Source organism: Galendromus occidentalis, unplaced genomic scaffold, assembly GCF_000255335.2.
Source record: "Galendromus occidentalis unplaced genomic scaffold, Mocc_1.1 scf7180000077450, whole genome shotgun sequence".
Classification (NCBI taxonomy): domain Eukaryota; kingdom Metazoa; phylum Arthropoda; class Arachnida; order Mesostigmata; family Phytoseiidae; genus Galendromus; species Galendromus occidentalis.
The window spans coordinates 516559-537642 of record NW_003805438.1 but is presented as its reverse complement, the minus strand read 5'-3'; the positions used below and the strand labels follow the sequence as shown (position 1 = coordinate 537642).

The 21084-nt window shown below is 51.7% G+C and overlaps 3 protein-coding genes across 3 annotated transcripts; all 3 read left to right on the top strand.

Annotated features, from left to right (window-relative positions):
* The first annotated feature begins 5400 nt into the window (after window positions 1-5400).
* Window positions 5401-7599, top strand: LOC108864302 (uncharacterized). The gene is made up of 4 exons (XM_018639652.1): window positions 5401-5573; window positions 6032-6102; window positions 6634-6828; window positions 7382-7599. Exons 1-4 carry the CDS (start codon window positions 5401-5403, stop codon window positions 7597-7599), a joined length of 657 nt encoding a protein of 218 aa, XP_018495168.1.
* Window positions 7600-11234: 3635 nt separating this feature from the next.
* LOC100908083 (uncharacterized) lies at window positions 11235-12390 on the top strand. The gene is made up of 3 exons (XM_003743629.1): window positions 11235-11337; window positions 11817-12105; window positions 12269-12390. Exons 1-3 carry the CDS (start codon window positions 11283-11285, stop codon window positions 12378-12380), a joined length of 456 nt encoding a protein of 151 aa, XP_003743677.1. The 5' UTR covers window positions 11235-11282; the 3' UTR covers window positions 12381-12390.
* A 5195-nt stretch (window positions 12391-17585) lies between these two features.
* Window positions 17586-19121, top strand: LOC100907942 (uncharacterized). Its single transcript, XM_003743628.1, has 3 exons — window positions 17586-17697; window positions 18509-18782; window positions 18952-19121. The coding sequence occupies exons 1-3, from the start codon at window positions 17643-17645 to the stop codon at window positions 19064-19066; spliced, it is 444 nt and encodes a 147-aa protein (XP_003743676.1). The 5' UTR covers window positions 17586-17642; the 3' UTR covers window positions 19067-19121.
* Window positions 19122-21084: the final 1963 nt, after the last annotated feature.

The following is a 21084-nucleotide window of genomic DNA, read 5'->3' as shown; positions in this document are numbered from 1 at the left end:
GAGCTCTTTCATTTCGGATAAATCCGCCCGAGCTCCCGTTCAACGAGAAACATCTATCCGGGAGGAACGGGACCAGCTCGGGCTCCGAATCACTAGCACGGCTCGATTTTTATGGCATTCCAACGGAGGCCGAAAAGATTGGAGAGGCATCAGCCCGGTGACACCGTTTCGCGTGGCCTCCAACTCGGGCCTGAATGTCTCACGTGTCGTTGTTGTTGTCGATCCAGTGATTTTCCTTCAGTTGCATGGGAGGAGAACGGCGGGGGCGAGGACAAGTTGGCTTCGCATGGATGGAAAGAGGGAGGAGGGGAGAGGGGGAGGGGAAAACGCCCGCTCGCGAGTGAGGGCAAAGAAAGAGTGAGCTCCATGAAACAGATTCGTGGGACCTGGTCAATGGTCGGCGTCGAAGGTCAACTTAGCAATTCAGCTTGATTCGAGCCAGAGCCAAATAGAGAAAGACGCTGGTCGATGCTTCTATTGCCTAGTGCATTTTTCCACGCCCTTCCCTCCGAGGCGTCGGACCCTTTGCCGCTGCTCCTGCCGCAGCGGGCGCAAGATCGGTGTTGATCCTCTGTCGGAACGGACCCTTTCGCTCCCGTCCGGGCCCTGCTCGCCTCTCCTCCAAATGCCAGTTGTTCCTTTATCAGAGAGAAGCGAACCAGCCCCTGCACGGAGGAGCACCCAAGGCTCGGCGTCCCGCTCAACAGATCAAGTAGTTGACGTGCCGTCTCCGCGAAAAGCGTCCGTTACACCGACGAACTGATGAGTCTGATATTGGACAGTGTTTGCTTGTCGGCATCGTGACATGTCTTGGCACATTTTCGTCGACACAGCGTCAAGCCCAACCCGAGTCGGTGGAATCGCCGCCGTTGAAGATGTAGAAACAACAAGTTCTCCTTCTACCAAATGACGAATTCCTCCGCTGTGCTTACCGTTATTCTGTAGTTGTCAACTCGCCCCAGCTCGGCAGAGGAGACGGCCGTTTATAGCGTCACGCCGTTATTCTGCTTGTCGAACTCGTTGTTGCCGTTATTGTTGAATTCGTCGGTGCCTGTGTCGCGAAGGCGGCAGATTGGGATCGATATCTTCAGATCCCTACGAAGGATCCGGAACAAGTTCGCCGGTGGCGATTATGATAGCGACGACGACTCCGACGATAAGTTCAGAGATCACAAAAACGGCCGATGGAAGAAACCACGCCGACTAGACGAGCACCGTTCACCACTCTCAGCCTAGGGAAAGAATCGGAATCACGCTCCGACGTGCAACGCCAAAGTGACTGAAGGTTGTGAATCCTCTCCGAAAGAGAGGCTACGACATATCTCGAGCTCCTGAGCTCCCTGTGATAGCAGCTCTCCTAAGTACACTCATACATAGAGAGAAACAAACAAACGAATACCCGAAGTCCTCCTACCGCAGGTACGTGTTTTCGAGCCGAACCTTTATCCGCGGATAGGTAATTACCGATAACGTTGTTTCGTGGGGTAAATTTTGATCGATTCTACTTTCACGAACTCTCGGGACCATCTGTGTACTCTTCCCGTTCGTGCCCCTGTCGCTTGAGTCTCATTGGATTCGGAACGGAGTTGAGGCCCGTCTGGACTCGAGAAAGACACGACACGCTCGGGAGTAAACAGATGTTCTAGGACCGAACAGCATAAGTAAAGTGCAATCGGTCCAAACGCTGGAAGAGGAAGCGAAACGGATCCCGCCGGCCCGTATAGGAGTAACTCGCATGGGTGAAAGGGCTTATCACCTGTAGCTTCTGAGGGAAGGTTCTGAGAAACGCACAGGTGGGCGTAAGGAGGTGAACGTCTTTCCACTGCTCGATAACGGCCTTCCGACACGACAACGGAAATGGACGACAAGGACTTGACAGAGCCTTTTTTAGCCTGCTGTGGAGCCGGAGGACGACGGGAGCAGCAGCAGCCTCAGTCTATTTGAAAGTTCGTCATTTCTATCCCTCATTTTCCATCGATGTGGAATCAATCCATTTCGCGATTCCTCTTCAGAATTGTTCGATCAACAAAGGAAGGAATGTGAGCCCCGAAATCCGAATAGAGGTCCTGTCGAGCACTGCTTCGACAGAGCGATAGTCATTCCTGGCAGTACTCCCTCGGTCCATACCTTCGCTCTGTCGACTCCAGCGGTGGTAGCGAAGCTCTCAGTCGGATTGGTCACAGACACAAAACGAAATGAGAGCTTCTGTCGACAGCACAAACAGGAAGCTTCTCGAACGGAGGGTCGCAGTGTTTTATTTATCGATAGAAGACATTCCCCTGCGGTCGCTATCCCCTCGGGCACATACCGAGATCCTCTCGCGGAATCCGAGAATCCGTTCTCGTTTCCCTCGGATTCAGAGCTCGGACTCGCCTCGGAGGCCCGATTTTCCGCGCTCGACGGCAGATGAAAACCGGGAATAGAATTCGGCGTGGGGTAGTTCTCCTCGACCGGAGAGAGAAATCCGGCGCAGTCGAATCGCTGAGCTGGCTCGGACATTTCGATCAAAGCAGAGATTGGCACCGATGGCCATCATTCTTCTCCGTTTTCTTGCCTCAGTCACTTTTCCAAGGACGAAGCAGTCTTTGCGGAGCCGACAAGTCAGCGGGAGTATATGGCCGGAGGCAGCGGAGGCGGCTGAGAGATTCATGGCAATAAAATCGACCGTCGATTGACTTTGTTCCTCGCCTTGATGCCATCGGACTTCCGACGTCCCACAAAAACAACAACCGACGCGGAAGTGCACTTTTATGGAGTCGCATCCGATGCCGTGATCACCGATCACTTCTACATACTCGGATTTAGGAGGGCCGCTCCGATTGAATCGCCTCGGAGTCCTGGGAAGAGAACGCCGAGAAACCCACGTCCATACTGGAGGATAATTCCGGAAGTTATCGACGGTCATCGGCACCAGATCAGAGCATCGTTCGACAGAAGGAAGAGCCTGTCTTTACATGAAGCTCTCTACTCCATGAGGCGTCGAGTACTATGAGACATCCTTAAGCGATTGCCGCCTTCAACGAATATCTCAGGTATTGAGTTTTCTTTCTGAAGAAAATTCGCCTCGGAGCCATGTAGCTATCAGCGAACAGATTTTGTCTTCTCTCTTGGAGCACTTCCCTCCCGGTAGGCGGAATCTGAAATATTGAGCCGAAACGAAATCCGGATGGCGAACGCTTCGGATGACGAATTTTTCGCCCGGCGAACAGCCCCGTAGAAAGCGTCAAGCTCGTTAATAGAGCTTACGCCGTATGTATCTCTTTCTACGGCCGGAGCCGTCGGAAGCCTGGACGAACCTCTCAAAATTCGCGAGGGCGAAGTTCGCGTGCGAGGGCAGCGACGAATAAACGCGGAGAAGCATCCTCCGTCCAGTGATTTAATTGGAAGAAGGGCTGGGTGAAGCCCCTACTGACGCAGGAGCGCCGTTGATGAGAGTAGCCATGGGCTTGGATTCGGTGCGAAAGGATATGAAGGACGCCGTTCGACCTCGAATCGTCCAGGAGGATAAAGCCCTCCCATCGAAGGACAATACACCGCTAATTGGGCTGGTTACGGTGAGCGATCCGCCGTGCCAATTACGTACCGTGGATCCACGAGAAACAGGCGTCACCACAGGCCCCTCCTCTCTTCGAGACTTCTCTGAGTCGGTGAGCGTCTGGAAAGAAAATCGCTGCGTGGCACTCTTTCTCCTGAACGGCGAATCGAAGAAATCCGAGTTAGGAGTGCTAGATTGGCTTAGTCATCCGCACCGAACGCCAGGAATAGCTCCATCGACGACCCGCTGTCTCGCGTTTGCTCAAATTGGAAGGGACCGTTTTGTTCGAATGTTGGGATCCCCTCCGGCGCTGGAGCAGTCGGTCGGGAACATGGATCCATTTCGACTAACTAAGACATCATTTCCTTTTGAGTCAGTCGCTTCTCTCCGAAGACGGGAACGTCCTTCCGTCTTGCCGCCACCGCCGCCGTGAAACTCAGAGAGCGTAACATCCCGGCCGGAATCATAAGCTAGCACCTGACGGCTGACTCGAGTTGCTCCCTCGAGACTCCGGCGCGGCGGTGCGAAGGAGACGTGGTCCATGGGGCTCGGGCTCGAGGTTCGAAACTCAGACGGTGGAAACGATGAGAGATGAGGACGTCCTCGAGAGCTCGCGGGAGAGCGGAGAAAATAGGAACGGAATGCGGTAGGTTCCGAGGACCGGGAACCTCATCCCAGACAGGCGTCGCGTCGCTCTACGTAAGCTGATATGCGATATATATGACTCGTGATAGTCGGTGGCAGTGTGTGGCAGCAGTCATCGAAAGCTCTCATCCACTTGTTTTTCCACATGGTTTAGCCCTGAGTGGCACTCTAGCGCCGGTCGCGATTACGCGAAGCCCATCATGATGATGATATTGCCCCGAGATAAATATACTTACCGGCGCCGTGGACGAGGAACAACCACAGGGTGGCTGAGGGAATTTCGGAGAAGAGGAGAACTCACTCGTCGTTCACAATTGCGGGGCTCCACCGCATCCGTCGCCAGAGGGAGCGAGCCGGAGCTCCATCGCTGGAGGCTGACGGCTAGTTGAATGGATTCCCATTCTGTGTTTTGCGTTCGGTGTTCATTATCTTCCGCGATTCGGAGAGTAGCGACGACAGTCGTCATTGGGAAGCGGTCGATGCCGTGTCGCCCGCGGTAAGGAACGTGGGACTTTCCGCGCCAGACAAGAGTCGGCTCCCGGAGCTGCGGGGCATCGAGCCAGCCCGCCAGCCAGCAACCGAACGAGGCACCCGGCGGAAAAGATTCCAGTCGCTTGTCCCGTATTCGCTCATAATGCCCGGAATAGCCCTCTTGGAATTCCTTCGTTCCGCTGAATAGGCCGTTCCATTACCATGGGTGTGATGCCCGGTTTCGGCTTTGTCATGAATTCGAGGGAGAGGAACGAACGAGCGAAGAGCGGGAGAGACTCGCTCGGGGGACTCAGGCTCCAGACGGGAGAGAAGTCCCTCGTAAAACAATCGAATGCGCACGAATAATAAAATTTCCCTTTCAGGTTCATATCATCACACAAAGAGATTGGACTGACCGGGTTTTCCTGCACAACACGAATCATAGGCTTGCTGAGGCATCAGACACAGCCACGCAACGAAAGTGATCCATCGAACCGTTACGAGCTCAGTGCTTCCCCCAACCCCGGAAAATAAGCCGCACTGATCTCCAAGTTCCGGGGAAGCTTTAATTAGAGCAAGCTGAACGCGGAAGAACAGAGGGTTCTTCTAGAACACCGTAGCGAGGACGAAAAAATAATTCGCTGACTTCTTCACCGACTACGGAAAAAAAACACTCCACGTTTTTCCGGGAAAACGAATTCTATACGTTCGTTGACTCGAAGGGAAATTTTGAGAACGAAAGCCACACCATGATTTCGGCAATGCCCGCAGTGGCTCTGCGCCGCGAAAAGAAGCGGAGCAAACCCGGCCTCAACAGGGCCAGTTCCGCTGCTTCATTTGGCGGCCAGACCAAAGACGCCCAAGGCAAGCCCAGCAGGGCTCTATCAGTGTCAACAATTGATATTCCTCAACGTATGGTGAGGTGAGTTATTTTGACTCGGGCAATGAATGGCCCGTCTTGTTTTGCTCCTCATGACGCTTCCAAGAAGAGCTCTCCTCGACAGCGGAGCGCCGGCCGCGTTCGATCGGGGGGAGGACTCCCATTGTCAGAGGACGCTCTGGCGTCCGCGCTCGACACGAATTCAATTTTTTCTCCGCCAAAACGAACCGCAATGCCCTGTATTTATATGTACATCGAATTGAGGCTGCCCAGACCTCGCGAAAATTTATTCGCTGCGTGGGGCATGAATTCATGGGCAGTAAGCAGTCGGTGAATGGAAGTTTTGAACGAGCTCACCCTGGCCCATGAACCCGCGGCAGTTTGTTCAGGCCGACTGAAGCGGTCGAGGGGCCTTCAAGGTTCCGTAGTGCAGGGCAACGAGCCGGCCTGCGATCAGGCGAAGGAGACCAAGATGGTCAAGTGCATCATGCATTTTCCAGGTTCAAGTCCACGGAGCAGGAACAGAGAGAGAAGCTGTTCATGTACTGCGGCACCCTCTGCCTCGTAACGGGTATGTTCTGCATATATTAGGTCTTTCATCGTCACGCGGCTCCGTCCGATATTAGCATGATCGCTCCACCTCCCAGTTGCGCATGAAAAGCGGCTGCTCACCAACTAGGATCCTGCTTGAATAATTTGTTCCTATATACCGTGCGTGGGTGGGGCTCTGACGAGGCACTTCCAAAAACTTCAAATTCAGGTTCTCGTTGCATGCTGGGCGAAGTTTTTCCCTGTCGGTCACGATTCAATTAGACGTGACCTATGATTCACCTCGGCTGACATGATGTAGCCGGACTTTGTGTCAGGTGTCAGCGCGAGCGTTGTCCACCTCAGGTCTCGCCGATGGCGAATTCCCTGATAAGGCACTATCCTCAATTATTGAAGCAGGAACTTTTGCAGTCCACTCTCCCGACCTTATCCTTTCATCAATCACCCAAAGCGGAACTTGCCCCTACCGTTCGCGACCAAGTCATATCAAAGCGTCATAGAGCCCTAATATGATTTCGTTCTTCCATCTCATCCCATCTCGTCCTCTGAACAGGCCTTTTCCTCCTCTTCATCGGAGTGGGGACTCAGGTAAACACCACACGAACTATCGGACTGCTCTCCATCGTTCTGGGAGCTTTTCTTTGCTTCTTGAAAGTGGTCATCACCCCAGAGGAGCCACGCCGTGCCCCCATACGTCGACACCGTTTGCTAGGCTCCAACGATTCGCTCTACAATCTGGCAGTGCCGGGTGAGTTAATTTCCTCGTCTCATGCTCCGACTCTCTCCACATCCTCCAAGGGATGCCGCTGATGTTCGTATCGATATTCCCCTCGCCTCCCCACATCCTTCGACTCGAAGCTGCGGGTCGCTCTCCGGGGCACATCATTCTCGTCGCTCAGCCGGGGCACTGTCAAAGTTTGTTCTGGCAGGCGTCAAACGCGGAAACATTTTCATATCAGGCTTCGGAGACGCGATTGCCCGAAGTAGCTCGGTCGCTTCGTGTTTGCGCCGGTATACCTTCTTTGTATGCTCGGCTTCTGCAGAAGGCGAAACATATCGGAAACACCCTCGCAGGGCGCGAAGCTCTTACGAGAGACGCTCCAATACCCTCAGCCACTCGCCGCGATAGCAGAGGCAAGGGCCACGGCCGTCACTAACAGATGCATTAGCGACGACGTTTGCGCTGGGAAAACAGTCGACCGGCATGAAGTGGAAACCACAGTCGCTTATACGACCTCCATTGCCCGCTAGCCCCCCGGAAACGCGACGCTGTCTAAATTCTCGATGGTGTCTCTCTCCAGGCGTCCGTTCAAAAGACAACGAAACCGAGATCACCGCTCCAAAGCACCAGCAAAGCAAGAAAGCTCGACGGAAGCGTGACGATCCAGATTCAAGGAACGCCACCCCTAAACACCACACGCTTCAGGTGACCCGACAGCAAGACTATATCAGCGTAGCTGTCGAGGAGCCCGAGGAAACCAATGATCCAGCTGCACCCATTGCCAGGATGGAAGACTGAGCTTGATCGGAGCCAATATAGTGCTCTAGGCTAGCCTAGCTGTTTGATTGAGCGATCGGCCAATGGATCGTTCGACTATATAAGAAGGAGCTTGTGCGAAATAATTCACGCCGACTAGAAACACCGGAAGACGGCTAGATTTAAGGTGAACCCTACTTAGGCGAGTCTCGGTAGTTGCTGCATTTCGTGCGCAGACAGAACGAGTATCACCCGAGCTCGTTCACGAAGTCGAGCCTACGGAATCCACTGTAATGGAGTCCGGACCCTGGAGTCTCGATCCCGTGGTAGAGATTCGGCCCAGGGCCTGACCGACAAGCTTCACTAGCAAACCTGCTCGAGTAGGCGCAGGTCAGACAGCAGCGGGAGATTCCGACGTCAGCCGTCGGGAAGATGGCGAATCGAACGACCTCCCTCCATTGCAGCTCGGAAAAGGCAACCACATATAGACCTATGGCCTTTATTCACTCGAGCGAGCGGATCGGAGGCGGGAAGTGCAGAAGCGATGGATCGAGACTGCAAACGACGATAACGAGACTAGCGAGACCTTGTAAGCCGCCCTGAGCCAGAGGCCGCGTAGTTCTCCGTGCAGAAAGATGAGGGCGATACTGGCGATCGTAGAAACCTACTCTACGCATGGAACGGACACGGGAGCAGGAAGCATCTGATAACAAGTGTATTCTCCGCTACGTCGAACCCCTAAACCAAAATAGCGGCCGTCGCGGCTCAGCTACTTTAGGATCGAGAGCCAGTCTGAGCGATGCTTAGTGAACGAATCTCTACCGAATCCATTTGCGGCTTTAGGTCACGCTGTGCCAAACTGCAGCGATAGACGACGTTGATTGGACAGCGCGCCGTCACACATCTCCATAGAGCGCTGGTTGTGGGTGAAGAGAATGCTGGAGCAGGAATTTTGAGGGTAGGAATTTCACTGCTGAGAGTCACAATAGAGCGAAACGGAGGGAAGACGGTATATATGATCAATAATCACCATGGTTGTTCGAACTGCAAGTAAACATACATACAGATTTATTAGACGGAAGATGAGACTTTGAAACAAAACTCGTTATTCGAGTTGTTTCCTCTTGTGAACTGACCGAAACGAGTTTCTCTCCGGAGAAGGGATACTCGTGCTCTCAATCGTAAGTGAGTTGTGATTTTGGAAAATCTATTGCTATTCCTGGAAGGGATCTGTCTACTACCCAAGAGTCCACCTATCTACCGTTCCAAGTATCCGTTTATCTATCAATCTATACTACGTAGTCAAATTCTCACCGTGATTGAGGTCGATCTGCGCTTCCACGACTCCAATGAGAGCGGTGAGAGAATTTTTTCCTTATGGATGCCGGCTGGGCCACATGCGTATATCTCCCGAGGTCCACGCAGCGACAAAGAGGTTATCTTATAATTGTCTGAAACTCGATCTACAATATTAGCCTACTATACCTACTGTTATGGAGGAGGAAACGAGGATGATTATATTTAGAATGTATTCGATGTACAGCGAATGACGACAATAATGAGGGTTATCGTTCGTGACTATTGATACGTTGAGCCGCGAGACGAATTCTCGTAGCACGGAGAAAGTATCATGTCATGAGTGACAAGAAATTGACTCAGGTGGTTCACCCGGTTCGGGTCCCTTTATGATTCTAGATGAGAATGACGATCCAAGGATACGATGGTGCTTTGAGCGAATGCAACTGATTCTATCCGTCGGAGAGTCCTGAAGGAGATAAACAATCCACGGAAGAATTGAGACATACAAAACAAAATGAACGCTGAAATATGTGAGATAATTGACCGGAGAGAGAGTAATTAAGGGGATGGCTAGGGAAATGAAGAAAACAATTTTAATACACTGACTTAGGTCTGATCCATGGTTGTTATATCAGTGCAGAGCTGGGTAGGGTCCGGTCGAGGGGATGCATTAACTGATTCTGACTTCGGATGGTTTATGATTGACTGGAACTGAAACTAGGCTGTGGATTTCGCTGAGTGTCGGCGTATTTCTGCGATTGACTGACCTGTGAACGGAGTGGCAAATTACCTATCAGATTTTTTTCCCACGTGTAAATATACAAGCAGTAAGACGCTGGCACACAGGGATTGACCTACAAAATAAATTAATCGCATGTTGATACCGGATTTAAAAAGTTTTCCTTATCCTATACGGAGCATCGGACTCCCATGTTTGGCGGGATCAGTCATAGGTTTCAGCGGAATCGCTCATATCGCCGAGTCAGCATGAGCCAGAATCCGCTTTGTAATTAGACGAAAGTATTGAGAGTGCCTCAAACCGTTTACGATGCTCCGAGTTGTGTACATATGTCAAGATCGGTTTGATATTTTGGGAAATCATCAGCCGTACCTCAGCTATATGGGTTGCACGAATTCACTCCTTCAGTAGAGCCCGTCTGAGCTCTCGGTTTATCAGCCCTCGACATGATTACGGTTCTCGGGCGGACCGAAAAACTGGAGGGCTTCATTCGAATGGGGGAAGGATCATGAGAATCCCGGAGCTCGATGCCGAGGGTGTTGTGGGGACGATTGAGCTACCTAATCGTAAGATCCGAGTGTAGGAATCCTCGAAATCCGGTTTGTGTTTCCATTAAAATTCTCTCCCGGTCTCCCGCAAGAGCGGAGACGCCCGTCGAGCCCGGACGGAGCGTTTGCCTCCACTGTGCGCCCATTGGAGATTCTCCATTCGAGGAACTTAGATCCCCATACTCATCGGAACTCCGATCGAAAAATCTGGATTGTCGAATGGGATGAAAACGGCGAAGATTGCGACTGTGTCGAGGATGGGGCTGTCCAGATGTTCCTCAGAAGCCATCGATGCGGCCAGAGAGGGACCCAGTTTTCGGATGCACGCAAGAGCTCCCATCTAAGAATGAGTGGTAACGCGCTTGGATCTAGTGATGGTAATTGGCTGCTGTTTGTTTATGCGGTTTTGGTTTCCTCGAAACCTAGGCCCTTCCTTCGGCCGCACGAGAATAGGAGTATTTCTGATGTCTTCCCTCATCGATTCGATCCCACCCACTGACGATAGCGGTCAAGTTGCGATGCGCGCCGGCAGAAGTGTTTGTCGACGGTGCGAACGGTGATGTCTCTCAATCATTCGATATGATCAGAACGTGCCGAGAAGCTTCTGTTTCGAGATTGCATGAAGGAACGGCGGCTTTTGAGTCAGCCCGCGCGAGGCCTGGTTTCTCCGTCAATCGCCTTGTACTTACATGTTGTCAGTCGGGTGCACCCCGCTTGACTTTGCAGTCAGCCCTGCTGGAACCCAGCTCGAGTTCGCAAGAATCTCCATTCGAAACACATCAAGCCCCCACTATTCGGAGAAGTAGACCCGAAGAGTCAGCTCTTCTAACTGAACGGCGTTGCCGCGAGAGCCCCATCGACGGCGATGACTTCGCCAGGAGAGCACACTGAGAGCACTCAGCCTAAGATCCTTATCCGGCGAGGCAGTGCTCGGAATGGTCCGCGTCATCTCAGAAGAGAAGAAAGAAAGAGCAGGGCGACTCGTTCTCTGCACACTAGCCTCAGCAGATTACGAGGGGTGTTCTCCTCTCGCCCTCGAGGTTTGCTCAGAGTACCGCAACAAAAATTGCAGACTCCATCAGAGCACCACTCACGCCTTCGGACTTATCCCTCAAGACTGTTCTCCGTCTTGCTTGAAGATGCTTACCTTCGGATTAATGATGGTCCTGTTTGTCGCTTCGGTATTCGCTCACCGTGAGTATTCACCAACAATCTAACCTACCGCCTACAAAAAGGATTCTCGACATTGAGCGGAGACGTTCAACCCAAAGCGTTTACACTAAAAGTGCATGCCTAGTAGAGCCAGTGAAGCATGCCGCTGAATGCTCATTTTTCGCCGCAGAAAGCTCTCTCCACTACTCCTGCGTGCTCGGGGCGGTGTTCGTTCCGGGGCTTTCCTCGATCATGAGGCACCTGAGACCTTCTCAGGTGCCTCGAGTGTAGGTTACCTGTAGGTTACCATCATTGGATGGAACATACCGCCCTCGGTCCTTTGGTATTTGTCGCGTCCATCGACCCGGCCCGACTTGGCGAATCGCGAGTCACCATGATGGTCGTATGACCCTCGAGCGGGCCCCTTTCGGGTTCGGTCCTCGAGGTTGGGGTTCGAGAGCATGCAATAGTGGACGCAGCCGCGGAAAAAAGTGGTCGTATGACGTCATGATGTATTACAGGAAGAGTCGACGTGAACCTCCACGTCCAGAATCAGCACGTGACGAACTTGGCCCTCCCGGTCGAGAGACCAGTGGTGACAATAGAAGACTTTGAGATCCCCACGGTACCGGAAGCTGTTTTCCTTGAAAGAAAGAAATATATCCCAAGATTCAGTCTGCTCAGCTCGAGCCAAATCAGCGAGAGAACCGACTCTCTGGAATCGTGGGTTCGAGATTTGAACGGGAATTTCGGCCGCAGACCTGTGTGCAGGAGGCAAGCCTGTCACACCTTCGGCTTCGATCTACGAAGGTGAGCTGTCGTATTGCAACCGGAATATTGCCGAGATATAAGATGAATCGAGCGTCATCGACGCGGCCAAGTCTCGTCGGAAACAAACTAATTTCCTCATCATGAGCTATTCGGGTATCTGGAGTCTTAGAATAGCACGATCTGACCGTAAGCTCGATTTCAGGCATTGCTGCGAACTCACTGGAGTTTGCTGCCCTCATCCCCATCTGCATCATCGTCATCACCGCGACTTGAGCATACGCTCACCCGTCGTGGACGTCGTACGGGATGAGTGAAGTGCTCGGGTCGATTCGTAATAAATTTAATTAATATAATCTTCGTCTTTCTGATTTTTGAGTGCGTACCTCACGAAAGAATTAATGATCAGAGTTTGTATCGCTCTGCCGGACGCGGAACCTATGACAAGGCTAAGATTCACTTACCGTAAATATTCTAATTGAAGAGCATGCTCGTCTATTTTCCGAGCTTCCAAAACCTGCCCGTTTGTTAGAGACTGCTCGTATGTTCGAGGCTGCCCCTCTATTTTCTCAGAGCCCCCGAAAACCTGCCTCTGTATTAGAGACTGCTCGTCTATCAGAGATGGCCAGGGTCTCTACAAGAGACTGCTCGTCTATTGGAGATTGCCAGAGTATCCGAAACTGAACGTCAGAGTCGACACTTAGTTAGAGCCGCGATCCATTCTTACCGCCCCTATAGCAGGGTATTGATATGCGCGACAGAGGAAGAGAACGCCTGCTTAGCTTGTGAGGTTGTGAGCGACATTGCATTTCATTCTTACTTGGCGTATTTAAACGCAGCCTTCGAAATCACAATATTCCTCCTGACCACGGAGAAATCTGGTTGTGTCGATGTGTGCATCAGGCATCTAGCTCCGACGCCCAGCATTTAACGTTAGGCTGTCGGCGCGTAGCGCGGTGAAGCGGAGCTTGTTCACGGGAATGACATTTGCAGTGGTTCCTCTCCCTCTCGAAAAGACGCGAATTTTCCATTCCGCCGAGAACCGCTCGTCAGTTAGAGACTGCCCGTCTATTAGAGACTGCCCGTCTATTGGGGGCTGCCCGTCTATTAGAGACTGCTCGTCTATTGGAGACTGCTCGTATGTTCGAGGCTGCCCCTCTATTTATTCCGAGCCCTCGAAACCTGCTCCTCTATCAGAGACTGCTCGTATGTTCGAGACTGCTCTTCAATTAGAATATTTACGGTAATTGAAGTCGATCCTGAGGATCAATATTATAAAGTCGATTCGGGCGGATATACTAGACCTTCAACGCTATAGAGCTTACCGAGGGCTCGACAAGGCTCAGCGTGGACTTCGTGTGCCTGTCGACCTTAGGTCTCAGAGGGTTCATCCGGACCTAATGTTCTGTGCCAATCCTCGGGCATTGTTGGCCAATTCTCGGTACCATATGACTCAAGATTCACATCAATCGCTGCCGGACACAATGTGCACATCCCGTGGCAGGCGCACCAATAATTGATGACTTCAGATTGTTCCTTCGTGTTTGAGAATGTTTCCCTCAGGATCTGTAGTGATTCTGTTGCTCGCGTACGTAATCGCTCACAGTGAGTTTCTAGAGAGATTTTTATCGGTGGCTCTCATGCAGGACTCTTTACGAATAGTGTTAGCATGAAGCGACTCGGCGATGAATTTCTGTCTTCACCGTATGCAGAACGCCGTTCCCGTGGGACGGACAAGCGGTCATTTACAGCGGCGAATAGAGATTCAGACATCCGTGATGCGCAACAGCTCTGCGAATTCTGGGCAGGAATCAGAAATTAGGTGAAGAGGGGGAGAGGCATTCGACTCCGCGCTGAGAATCCTTGAGATTGTGCTAAGAATGCCCGGGATTGTCCTCAAACGAGTCTTATGCGGTTCATGCACTTCGTGCATCCAGGATCCAGAGAGGGGAAGTCCCGAGTCAGATTCCCGAGGTCGGCCGATATTGACCGTTCAGGACGGTATGACGACATGATGAATTACGGGAAGAGTGGACGTGAATCTCCTCGTGCGAAATCAGCATGCGCCGATGGACGAGCCTACGGTCACAATAGGCGACTTCGTGATCCCCGCAGTACCGGAATCTGCCGTAGTCTGCTAGCAGGCGGAAGAGTAGGAGTGTGCTGCGACTCGATCGTCGATAAGAACGTGGAAATCCACGCTTCGAGTGCTAGGAACGGCTGTGGAAGTTTTTGTTGGGTACCACCTAACATCCGTGCACCACTATGCCGGTTCCCAAGAGAACAGGAGCTCGTGGTTTGAGAAAAATCGCGAAGGTGGATATCAAGAGACGATACGATCGCTGGCGGAAAGAACCGGAGAATTCTGAGCGGCCAGGCACGACGAGAAGGGGGGTATCGGTGACCTTTTCCCCCAGGCCCAGAGTTTCCGGAAGGGCCCCAAGCTCAGGCTTAAATCGAATAATTTTGCCCGAAATAATTGTAAATTCTTCGCCTTTTCCTAAGATGTATGGAAAGGAAACTGCTGCTCTGACCAATTCGTCCCATCACTCGTGTAGTGACAGATCACAGACCATGATCGAGAGGGGCCAATGTCCGAATTTCCCCCGGGCCCAGAATTTCTCTCTGCGGCCCTGTATGAGGCACACAAAGAGTGCCGCCAGGATGGAGGAAAGGTAGAGTCGCCCTCGAATTCGGAAAGCCGAATTCTAAGAAGGGAGGAATCACGAACTATAGGCCCATTTGCATATCAGATGTCTTGTACCGAGTTTCCACCAAAATATTGGGGAAACACATACAGCGATGGTCCGAAGTCACCGAGCAGTTTTCAGAGATGCAGAATGGCTTCAGAAAATACCGACGGATCGAAGACAACATATTTGTCCTCACATCGGCGATGGAACTCGCAAGGGCCAAAAACACTGGCCTAGTATGCGTGATCCACGATGCTACAAAAGCCGAATTGATCGAGACAAATTGTGACATGGGCTGGAGAACAGAAGAATGGACTCGGCGCTCATCAAGCTCCTGAGACACCTACATATGGACACGACGGTCTTCATAAGACATAGGGAGTATGCTTCGAGTGAAGTACCTGTACTGACGGGACTTCGTCAAGGCTTCCCCCTCTCTCCGAACCTCTTCAACCTATACATTTCAGACCTTGAGGAAGAGCTCCTAGATACTAAGCTGGGTTTCGAATTTGCGAAGAAGGGTAACTTCTGGGATATCCAGGAACAGAAATTCACCTCCGTCCCCGGACTTCTATTCGCTGATGACCTGTGTCTAATGGCGAACCAATTCGAGGATATGGAAACTCTCCTGGAGATAACTCCGGAATTAGGAGACAACATGTCCATCAAATTAAATCCCCGGAAGAGCGGGGTGTTGGTTTTCTCGCAACCACGACCGCCCCACATCCGAAATCACAACCGGTCAATACAGGGAAAGGAAATACCGGAGGTAGGATCATGCAAATACCTCGGTATCGAACTATCAGCCAAATACGACTACTTGACCGAATATTGGGAGAAGCTGAGCGAAAAGGCAAATAAGGCAATCGAAAGACTCAGTGCGAGATATCTCTGGAGTTTTTATATATCCAAAATACTCTTGAAAGCCACAGCAGTCCCCCGAATGTCATATTGCTACGCAGCAAGAAGTATGCCAAAGAGACTGAGAAATCATATCGAAGTCCGGCAAAGAGATGCAGGGAGATGGGCTCTTGGAATACCTTACTCTACCGTGGCGAAGAAGTTCCTCGTTGGTGAGCTCGGCCGGTGCTCTTTCGAGTCCAGAGAGGCCCTCAGTAAAGTGATGTACTTCGAGAGGGTGAAACAGATGGACCAAACTAGATGGCCCCGATTCGCCCTCACGGCCTTAGGGATCAGCAGTACAAAGGGGACAGTAATAGAGAGACTGGAAAGACTGAGGGTGCTCTACAGCCTCGATGATCTCGCACCACAGAAAAGTGCATTAGGAAGAACGATGTGTAAAGTATTCCGCAAGGAACTCAAGGAAAGAGTGAGCGAAGAATTGGACAGTGAATGGAAGCGAAACATGCAGTTCAAGCCCACATTGGGTGCATATCGGCACCATAAAGACACAAGAGGGATATGTAAGCCAATATACGATAACTCTCAAGAGACAAAAAATATCAGTCTTCTCGGCTCAGGTATGATAAGCGAAACAACCGACTCTCTTGGCTCGTAGGTGCGAGTATAACGAGTAGGTGCGATATAAACAGGAATTTCGTACGAAGACCCGTGAAGAGGCACCCTTGTCATACCTTCGACTTCGATTCTGAAAGGTGAGTGGCCGCATTGCAAGTACCCACATTCTATACTGTTGCCTCTAAGCGATGAGTCTGCTCAGGAAACAATCTGATCGCCTGAATCCGGTTCCGGGCATCGCTGCGAACTCATTGAAGTTCTGTGCCCTCATCCTCACTCGCCTCATCGTCATCACCGCGACTTGCGGACTCGCCTATTCCTCGCAGCCGTCGAACGAGCCATCCAAAGCGCAGATACCAATACAATGCGAGGAAGCAGCAAAAAAATTGGAATTGGCGAGAATACGCCCTAAAAAGCGCGCTCAGAAATAAAGAATGAGGGCAATGAGTGTAGCCCTGCCGGATGTAAGACGCACCACGAGATGACGCGTTTTCAATAGGAGAAATTGTGAAGGGAAGGGCACCCAGATCGAGTAGAACCGCCTGAGCAAGCCTCGATTACGACATCTGGTGCCGGGAAAGCCATAAAAGAGGAGTACCCATGCAGCTCGCTACTTACTCGCAACGATCGGACCCTGACTTCTCAAACTCGAGACCCCTTATCTTCCTCTTGTCATCGAATGATAGGTGACGGCGTTGATGCGTCTGATAGGTCGCATCAGATAACGAAAAATCCTATCTGAATCATCCGCGGCGTTCGCCATATTCGACAGTCGTGATTTGATATTGTTTTCCGATAAGTCTCATCGTAAAAATTAGGTTCGTCATGTTCAGGATCAGTGGGTAATAATCGGCAGCGGAGTTCCATATATACATTTATACTCACTGATATATATATGATGCGGCGCTCACTCTGGCTCCGGTGTGTTCAGAGCTTGAGTTTGCCCGCTCGAGTCTGGGTTTCCCCTTTATTCACGTCGGACAGGTTGCTAGTCGGGTGTGCCTCGCCCGAGTTCCAACCCTGCTGGAGTTCGCAAGAATCTCCATTCGAAATACATTAAGCCCCCACCCTTCGAAGAAGTAGAGCAGAAGAGTGAGCGCTTCTGAGTCGCAGATGCTGCCGCAAGGGTCCCATCGGAGGCGACGGCTTCGCCAGGAGACCACACTCACTCTGAGATTCTTATCCGTTGTGGTAGTGCTTGGAACGATTCTCGTCATCGCGGGACGAACTGAAGAAGGCGCACTTCAAGGCGTTTTCAAAATACTGACCTCTGCAGATGATGAGGGGTGCTCTCCTCTCGCCCTCGAAGTTTGCCTTGAAACCCGCACAAAAGGTTTCTGACTCAATCAGAGCCTCACTCACGTCTTGGGACTCATCTTCCAAACCGGTTTTCCGTCTTGCTCAAAGATGCTTTCCCCAGCGTTCGTGATGCTCCTGTTGGTCGCTTCTGTGATCGCTCACCGTAAGTCTCCGGAAAGATTCCAACTTTCCTTTCATTGTACAGGAGTCTTGCCATTCAGCGTTAGCATGAAGTCATTAATTTTCCACAAGGAGAAGGTCCCAGTAGAGCCAGTGAAGGATGCTTCCTCTGGACCCGGTCTCCCTACCGTTCCCGCGTTGTTTGAGCGAGGCTCCTCCCAGAGATTCACGCGTTCATTGTTGAGCTGAGACCTTTCCGGTATTTTTTGCGCAAAGCTTAAGATCGGCTCAGAAATCCCCCGGAATACGGGAGATCGTCGGTCCAGGTTGGACTCTCTCTAGGGATCCTCCTGCTGATAGCTCGAGGGTGACCACAGTGTAGGGAGACGGCATGTTCTTCCCCATCTTCTTCGGGAACCTTCATGATTCATGAGCCTTCAGTAGCATGTGTAGGGGCAGGCGAGGGGGCCATGCCCCTCTCCCCATGACATCGCCTCCGTACATTGAGCTCTATGGGGATCATCCTCCTCATTCTGGCCCCAAAACAACATTGCTGGCCCCCCGGAGGAAAAAATCCCATGTACGCCCCTGTGAGCCCCAGAGGGCTGAACGCCCCACGCGGTAGGCGAATGGTCAGCGCGTGCGGCGCATTCAGTCGCTCGCTGTAGTGACGCTGCTACCGTTGGGAAGGTCCCGGTTCGATTCACGCAGTCGGCCAATATTCCCCCTTGGGGCTCTTGAGGCTCGACATGTGGGTCGGAACTCTAGAAGGAGCGAGAGCGAACGCCGGTTACCTCTCGCCGCTGCAAGGAAAGGCAAGACAGTCAAATTACACTGAACATCACTAATTACAGGAAGTGTAGACGTGAATCTCCTCGTCCAAAACCAGCAAGTGCCACTCGACGGGCCTACGGTTACAATAGGCGAGTTCGTGATCCCCGCAGTACCAGAATCCCTCTTTCTGGAGCGGCAAAAAAATATCCCGAGGTTCAGTCTGCTCGGCTCAAGCCAGATAAGCGAGAGAACCGACTCTCTTGGCTCGTGGGTGCGTGACATAAACGGGAATTTCGGACGAAGACCTGTGTGCAAGAGGCACGCTTGTCACACCTTCGGCTTTGATCTTCAGAGGTGAGCTGCCGTAGCAACTATCATATATTATTGCCTACTCCGATGACTTTAGGTCGATATCGGTCTAGTGGCGACCGACTTACATAGGGTACAAAATAAGTCCTCATCACGAGCTGGTCGAATTTCTCTGAACTCCAAGACAAGGATCTGACTGTGGAATCGCTTCCAGGCATTGCTGCGAGCTCACAGGAGTTTGCTGCCCTCACCCCCACTTGTATCATCATCGTCATCACCGCGACTTGCGGATACGCCCATCCGTTGTAGCCGTCGTACGAGACGAGTGAAGTGCTCGGGTCGATACGTTTTTTTTTGTGGAGCAGCTCGCAAAGGGTCGACCCTATACTTCTCAAAAGGAAGTGCGAGTGCGAAAAGGGGGAGGTGGACTGATGGGAAGGTAGGAGGAAAATGTATAAGAGCCGTAGGAAAAAATGCATCGACGCACTACCAAGAAGAGTAATAAATCGACTTAATATAATCTTCGTCTTTCTGTGTACGTAGCTCGCAAAACAAAGAATGATTAGGGTTTGTAACGAAATGCCGGACGTGGACCGTATTCTATCTAAAGAGTTACAGTTCATTAAGTGAAGTGGATCCTGAGGATGAATATCGTGAAGTCGATTCTAGTACATCTGCCAGAATCGACGATGTACTCGACTTTCAAGACCTTCGACTTCTCTTTGACCTCCCGATAGAAGGTAGAGGACGCAGCTTCCCCTATGGGTGTCATCTTGAGCTCCCCTAAGGGACTATCCCGACTACAAAAACCAATCTGAGCTTTGTTCCCACCTCCACGTATCTGGTGCCAAGCGAGATACTTCCCACAGAATTCGTGATGCTCCCGTTGCTCGCGTGTGTTGTCGCCCTAAGTAAGCATCCGGGACGAATCTGACGTTCCAGCTTCATACAGGATTCTTGCCATTCAGTAGTGAAGTCAGAGCTGCTCCCACGAGGAGCGCATACCCATATTCCTAAGACGCATATGATCCCTTTAGCGTAGTTTCAGAGACGAGGCCTAATCCTCATCATCCTTCTTCAGACTTGGGCGTTGGTTCAGAACAAGATGTGCGCTGTGGGCATGGGGTCTCAAGAGCGACTCGCAGACGAATATTTTCCCTAGCCGTTGGCCATATGCCCACGAGGCGCGAACTCGAGAGAAGTTCCACGATCAGCAGCTGTGGTTTCCCATGTTTTAGCGCGAATAACAAGCAAGGCTCGTGATCATTCTCGGAATCGTAACGTGAATCTCTCCAAGGCAAATCGTCAAGAGGATGCACCCTGCTCGATTGGAAGAACTTCGAGTCTTCAATACCCCAGAGGCTCATATGAAGATCTTGTGAATTCTTAGGAGACTCCTACTGAATCTTCAGGCCCAGGATAAGCAAGCGTCGAACTCGGCGCGGGAGACTCCATGATTCGCGCTGGACCGGAACCTGTTTTCCTTGAAGGACAGGAAATATTCGCGGATTCACTTCGCTCAAATGGGCGCAAGGGCCGGCTCTCTTGAGAGATGCGGATGGCGGCGAAGACCTGTGTGGGGAGGCACGCTCTTCACACCTCCGGCCTCGATCTATCTTCAGAGGTGAGCTGCCGTACCGCATCTGGATTGTTGCTGGGGGGTTCGGGTCGACCCCGACGTCGCTCGATTTGGTGACGAACCACTTTCGTCGGGCGTAGAATCGGTCCTTCTTTCATCGTGAGCTATCCGGCTATGTCAGAGCTCTTGAGAAGAGTGCAAGGGAAGAGACTGACAGAGGAGGTAGGAAGAAAGTCGGCTGGCAGGAGAGACTGACAGCGAAGGAAAAAAGTCAGCTGCCAGGGAAGCCCGACAAGCCGGCGGCAACAGCTGTGAGCGATGCCCCTTCGTGAATCCTTCCCGATCAGGGAGAAAACGATGCTACAGGCTTTTCGAACCGACTGAGATCATTGATACGGTGTCGACTCCAGGATGCCTCACCCCGAGGCCATCGGGAATCGAGGTGGAATCTACGAACTCGAGCTGGGATCAAATTCTCACATTCCATCTCTTCTCGACGCAATCGTGAACAACTGCCCTACATGAGTAGCAACCCCGAACAGCTCGTTGAGGGGTGGTTGAGATGCACTTAGAAATTATCTCCCGAGGCCGAGCGTCGGCGATAAAATCCATCGATTCGTATTTTTGGAGAAAGACGATGGGTCATCTTTTCAAAACTAGAGCGATTTCTCTATGGAGGGTCTACGTTGTATAAGTAGAGGCATGACATATGAAACCGAAAAAATACAGACTTGAGAGATGTTGTGGCTGCAGAGAGCCAAAACATTC